This window comes from Oncorhynchus clarkii, unplaced genomic scaffold (genome assembly GCF_045791955.1).
Source record: "Oncorhynchus clarkii lewisi isolate Uvic-CL-2024 unplaced genomic scaffold, UVic_Ocla_1.0 unplaced_contig_1713_pilon_pilon, whole genome shotgun sequence".
Classification (NCBI taxonomy): Eukaryota; Metazoa; Chordata; class Actinopteri; order Salmoniformes; family Salmonidae; genus Oncorhynchus; species Oncorhynchus clarkii.
This window is the reverse complement of record NW_027259796.1, coordinates 8690-15000: the sequence shown is the minus strand read 5'-3', so window position 1 is coordinate 15000 and position 6311 is coordinate 8690. Positions and strand designations below refer to the sequence as shown.

Below are 6311 nucleotides of genomic sequence, written 5' to 3'. Positions count from 1 at the left end.
CGCTCACACACACACATGCACACTCACACGCTCACACACACACACACACATGCACACACGCTCACACACACACACACACACACACGCACACACGCACACACACACACACACACACACACACACACACACACACACACACACACACACACACACACACACAATCCCCTAGTGACTAAATGGGGAGCCAACCACATCTAGCATGGCCGTATTCGTAGCATAGCGTCTTATACACAGGCACAGCACTGTGAGAAACAAACCTGAACCATAAAAACACTCTCTCTCTCTCTCTCTCTCTCTCACACACACACACACACACACACACACACAGTTTCCTAATGTCTTTTACAATTGATTATCTGAGGGACAATCTTGCTATTTCTTAATTAATTCATTCCATGGACAGTTATTTTTGATTGATTGATTGGTTGATTGATGGTTTGCCTTGTTGTGGTGTATTGTGTTGTATGCTGGTTAGGACCAGGAGTTTTACCTGTGGTCAAGTCACATGGTCAGGAACAACATTCTAGCCCTAGACTTGAGAATAGTTGAGAGTATTTGAGTGAACAGTCTTAAAAGAGGACACAAAGCTCTAGAATGGAAGTCTTGTGGTGCTCCCATTCCCACATCATTCACTATAACTGATCTAGGTCCGTTTCAAGTTTTCAACCCCTAAAGATTGTCAGGATTTGGGGAATGGAATCTGATCCTAGATCTTACCCAGAGCAGAACGCTAGAACCCTAAAACTAATTTCTGTCCCTAGACACTGGTCTCGGGTCAGTTTTACCTGGACTCATCATTGTGTTTTTATCTCCTGTGTATTCATATACAGTATGTATCTCTGGTAACGCTTTGTTTTTACAGTCCCCTTTAACTTGGTATTTGCTTATAAATAACATGGTAAAAACATGTGTTTCGTTGCAAGCGAGGCCTATTTGGTCCCTGGTTGAAAGTCCCCATTGTTACCACAATGTGTTCCTTCCGGCTGGGACAGGGACTGTAAAGTCAAGCGAGGACTATTTGGTCCCTGGTTGAAAGTCCCCATTGTTACCACAATGTGTTCCTTCCGGCTGGGACAGGGACTGTAAAGTCAAGCGAGGACTATTTGGTCCCAGGTTGAAAGTCCCCATTGTTACCACAATGTGTTCCTTCCGGCTGGGACAGGGACTGTAAAGTCAAGCGAGGACTATTTGGTCCCAGGTTGAAAGTCCCCATTGTTACCACAATGTGTTCCTTCCGGCTGGGACAGGACTGTAAAGTCAAGCGCTACCGTATCTTTCTGCCTTGATTAATTGTGAATGATCAGTTATAGATTATGAAGGAACTGTAATATCTATTTTTTTGTATCTGGTCGCTCTGATGTGCCATAACTCATGTTTTCTTGCACACTGTTCATGTTTTACAGTGAAATACTTTACTGTTCATATTTTACAGTTAAATACTTTACTGTTCATATTTTACAGTTAAATACTTTCCTGTTAAGACTTTACTGTTCATATTTTACAGTTAAATACTTTCCTGTTAAGACTTTACTGTTCATATTTTACAGTTAAATACTTTACTGTTAAGACTTTACTGTTCATATTTTACAGTTAAATACTTTACTGTTCATATTTTACAGTTAAATACTTTACTGTTCATATTTTACAGTTAAATACTTTACTGTTAAGCCTTTACTGTTCATATTTTACAGTTAAATACTTTCCTGTTAAGACTTTACTGTTCATATTTTTGTGGATATTGCTGTTAAAAAAAGATGATGTTGAAAAGTAGACAGTAATAAAAAATATGATAATAACGCCTGTGTTGTTCTGACCTGCTCCTTATCTTATTACACACACACACACACACACACACACACACACACACACACACACACACACACACACACAAAAAACAGGTAAATTGAAAGTGACCATAGAAGCTTCTCTAGCCTCAGATAGAATTTCAACTCATTGTCAATGAAATAGCATTATGTTTTGTTTCTAAGCCATCTTCTACCCTGCTGTAGAAGCCCCGATTTCCTGACATGACTTGTGGAGGGAAGACTACAGGCCGTGTAAGGTGCAGTCCCTCCCCCGGGGCTGTACGTTGTAGTATGCTGCTAAAATAACCGCACCCACCTGGCGTGCCAGCAGAGCTCTATCAATCTCACACTACCCGTCCTTTCCCGTATTTGAGTAAAAGCAGGTTGAGCGAGTCAAAGTACATGTCTATTTTAAGAAAAGATAAGCCACACCTACTGTACGCCTGTTTTATGGTGGCGCAGCAACGACCTGGATTTTGTGGTCGATTATGTTGTGATTTGAAGCCCAGCAGCCCACTGCATTAAAAGGAGTTATATTTCCACGGTCATCAGTTACAAACGGTAAGAACTTCCTCACCATCATGACAAGTCTAAAGAAAGCGCTGCAATTCTAAGAGATATCTGTGGGGCAGCGTCTGTGGAAATATGACAGGTTGTTGTCTTCTCTTTATATGCCTTTCGCTCTTTCCTCGGTGCGTGTCTATACAGCGAGGTGAGGTTCATTAGTATGATGTGTTTCTGTTACTATTTATTGCTGGTCTTTCTACCTCAGTTCCTTGGTGACGTCATGAGTGTTGTGAAGTCCAGTCTGTCAGTAGGACAGGAGAAGAAGCTGCTGTCTCTGTTCGGCCATGTCAGACTCCACCTGCTCTACAAAGGTTTGTCGGAACAATGGACTTCATTTTAATGGCATCTTTATTTTTATGATATTTTATGGGATGAATTTTATTCTCAGGCCAGATACCTGCAATGCAGGCAGGACAAAGCGATTGGTTCAGTAAAAGGTAATAAAGTACTTTTCTATGATATTTTGTTCTGCTCAAAGCCAGCGTCCATGGCTACATGAATATAGCCTTCCACAGCCGCTGTGATGGCCAGGGACCCACCGTACTTGTGGCCTACAACAAGGCTGGGTTTGTTTTCGGAGGTTACATCAGTAAGGACTACGCCCAGACTGGACAGGTGATCAACGATGATAAGGCCTTTCTCTACAGCATCACTGACCAGAGAGAAAAGCCACTGCGTGTGTCCAGTACCGATGGCCAGTATGGTTTCACAGATGGAGCCTATGGTCTTAATGTTGGTGTCATGTGGTTTCTTAATAATAGCACCGCTACAGTTCAAATTGTTGCAGGGAACAGCTACACCTTTGAAGCAGAAGAGATGCATGGCAATGACCTGCAGCTGACAGAGTGTGAGGTATACAGAGTGGAAGGTGAGTGGTCTTTTATATCCCCTACTCCCTAGGCATTACTGAAACGATTGGATACATATAACCAATATGGCAAAATATTCTAACCAGTCAGAAGGCCAGGTGAAGCAATTAGTGTATTGATTAAATCCGATTGTTTTGTTGTTTGTCTCAATTTCTGGCAGAGTGTGTAGGCCTTCTGGAGACTCCTTGGAGGAAAATTGACTTGGAAGGATATGGGTATGTTAAATCTCAAAAGCGGTACAAAAATCATAATACTATGCAACTAGTGATGCATCTAGTACCACTTCTGCTGTTCCAATGAATATACTTAAATCAATCAATCCAGTCTGTCACTCATCTCTCTCTCTTCCTTTCTCCATCCATCTCTATCATTAACAGCACCAAGGAACGCCTGATGGACTATATCAAGAACTATAAGCCTGAGGTAAAGTCTGTGGTCCAGGTCAGAGTTCTGCTGGTGGGTCCGGTCGGGGCCGGCAAGTCCAGCTTCTTCAACTCCATCAACTCTGTCTTCAAAGGACATGTTACCGGGCAGGCTAACACCGGCAGCGCTGGCACCAGCCTCACCACACAGGTACAGTACTGTGTTTGTGCGCGCATAATTGCGTGTGGCTTAAAGATACAAGCCGGGATCTTAAAGGGCAATGCCGCCACTTTTCACACCATATTCATTATCTCCAGCACCATATCAGTGTCTACTTATGGGAAAACGGCGTGTTTCTATGATCTGTGGTTAAAAAGATAAAATAAATGTTCTAAAAAAAATACTTCTCTGTGATGAGTTTTGTGTTTGAGGTCTGTGTATGAAAATCACTGTTTATTTTTTTATTTTTTTTACTTTTGATGATGTCATTGGGTAGAACTTTATTTAATTTATAATTATTTGTTTTTTTTATAAGAATTTTAAAACATACACTCTATCTGCAGTGAAGCTGCTCGACATTTACATTGCGTTCAGCCATTTAGCAGGCATGCCCATCCAGATTGGCCCACAGGAGCAACCAGGGTCAAGCACCCCGTCCAAGGGCACATCAACAGATCTCCCACCAAGTCGAATCAGAGACCCGAACCAATGACCTCTAGGTCATCGGCCCAAGTTCCCAACTCCCAGGCCACAAACCATCCAAGATCCCCCCCATAGTTCTCCCGAGAGCTACTCCTCAAACATCCAAGACCCCCCCCCCCACCCCTACACAGTCCCCTCCCGAAACCCACCCCAACCAACGTCCCCCTCCAACCGAAAACCACCACCCAACCAACAAAAGAAAAAAAACAATTAAAACAGACAACAATTATATAGAACGAGTATCATTTTTAACTTTATATTTTTTTCTACAAAACAAAGAAATGTGTTGTTTTCACATATGTGGACAATGGCATTGCGCTGGAGATAATGAACATGAGGTTGAAAAGTCGTGGAATTGCCCTTTAAGCACTTACAAAACATATTGTACGAAATGGAATCCATAACATATCATACGAAATGGAATCCATAACATATCATACGAAATGGAATCCATAACATATCATACGAAATGGAATCCATAACATATCATACGAAATGGAATCCATAACATATCATACGAAATGGAATCCATAACATATCATACGAAATGGAATCCATAACATATCATACGAAATGGAATCCATAACATATCATACGAAATGGAATCCATAACATATCTTACGAAATGGAATCCATAACATATCATACGAAATGGAATCCATAACATATCATACGAAATGGAATCCATAACATATCATACGAAATGGAATCCATAACATATCATACGAAATGGAATCCATAACATATCATACGAAATGGAATCCATAACATATCTTACGAAATGGAATCCATAACATATCATACGAAATGGAATCCATAACATATCATACAAAATGGAATCCATAACATATCTTACGAAATGGAATCCATAACATATCATACGAAATGGAATCCATAACATATCATACGAAATGGAATCCATAACATATCATACGAAATGGAATCCATAACATATCATACGAAATGGAATCCATAACATATCATACGAAATGGAATCCATAACATATCATACGAAATGGAATCCATAACATATCATACGAAATGGAATCCATAACATATCTTACGAAATGGAATCCATAACATATCATACGAGATGGAATCCATAACATATCATACGAAATGGAATCCATAACATATCTTACGAAATGGAATCCATAACATATCATACGAGATGGAATCCATAACATATCATACGAAATGGAATCCATAACATATCATACGAAATGGAATCCATAACATATCATACGAAATGGAATCCATAACATATCATACGAAATGGAATCCATAACATATCATACGAAATGGAATCCATAACATATCATACGAAATGGAATCCATAACATATCATACGAAATGGAATCCATAACATATCTTACGAAATGGAATCCATAACATATCATACGAAATGGAATCCATAACATATCATACGAAATGGAATCCATAACATATCTTACGAAATGGAATCCATAACATATCATACGAAATGGAATCCATAACATATCATACGAAATGGAATCCATAACATATCTTACGAAATGGAATCCATAACATATCATACGAAATGGAATCCATAACATATCATACGAAATGGAATCCATAACATATCATACGAAATGGAATCCATAACATATCATACGAAATGGAATCCATAACATATCATACGGAATCCATAACATATCATACGAAATGGAATCCATAACATATCATACGAAATGGAATCCATAACATATCTTACGAAATGGAATCCATAACATATCATACGAAATGGAATCCATAACATATCATACGAAATGGAATCCATAACATATCATACGAAATGGAATCCATAACATATCATACGAAATGGAATCCATAACATATCATACGAAATGGAATCCATAACATATCTTACGAAATGGAATCCATAACATATCATACGAAATGGAATCCATAACATATCTTACGAAATGGAATCCATAACATATCTTACGAAATGGAATCCATAACATATCATACGAAATGGAAT

General features: G+C 39.2%; 2 protein-coding genes across 2 annotated transcripts in view; both read left to right on the top strand.

Moving 5' to 3' along the window:
* Positions 1 to 1796, top strand: part of LOC139400862 (guanine nucleotide-binding protein G(I)/G(S)/G(O) subunit gamma-7) — a 7880-nt gene extending 6084 nt beyond the window's left edge. The window contains exons 4-5 of the mRNA XM_071145450.1: positions 1 to 1113; positions 1199 to 1796. The exon at positions 1 to 1113 is cut by the window's left edge and continues 2259 nt beyond it. The gene's annotated coding sequence lies outside the window, so the exon portion shown is untranslated. The remainder of the gene's footprint in view (positions 1114 to 1198) is intronic.
* A 150-nt stretch (positions 1797 to 1946) lies between these two features.
* Positions 1947 to 4316, top strand: LOC139400861 (interferon-induced protein 44-like). The gene is made up of 6 exons (XM_071145449.1): positions 1947 to 2366; positions 2578 to 2683; positions 2851 to 3240; positions 3402 to 3456; positions 3619 to 3830; positions 4168 to 4316. Exons 2-6 carry the CDS (start codon positions 2593 to 2595, stop codon positions 4314 to 4316), a joined length of 897 nt encoding a protein of 298 aa, XP_071001550.1. The 5' UTR covers positions 1947 to 2366; positions 2578 to 2592.
* Positions 4317 to 6311: the final 1995 nt, after the last annotated feature.

Coding starts and splice junctions, on each gene's coding strand:
- LOC139400861 (XM_071145449.1), top strand. CDS start 2,593: ATGAGTGTTGTGAAGTCCAGTCTGTCAGTAGGACAGGAGAAGAAGCTG. Junction 2,684..2,850: donor ACTCCACCTGCTCTACAAAG/GTTTGTCGGAAC, acceptor TTCTGCTCAAAG/CCAGCGTCCATGGCTACATG. Junction 3,831..4,167: donor ACAGGTACAGTACTGTGTTT/GTGCGCGCATAA, acceptor CTCTATCTGCAG/TGAAGCTGCTCGACATTTAC.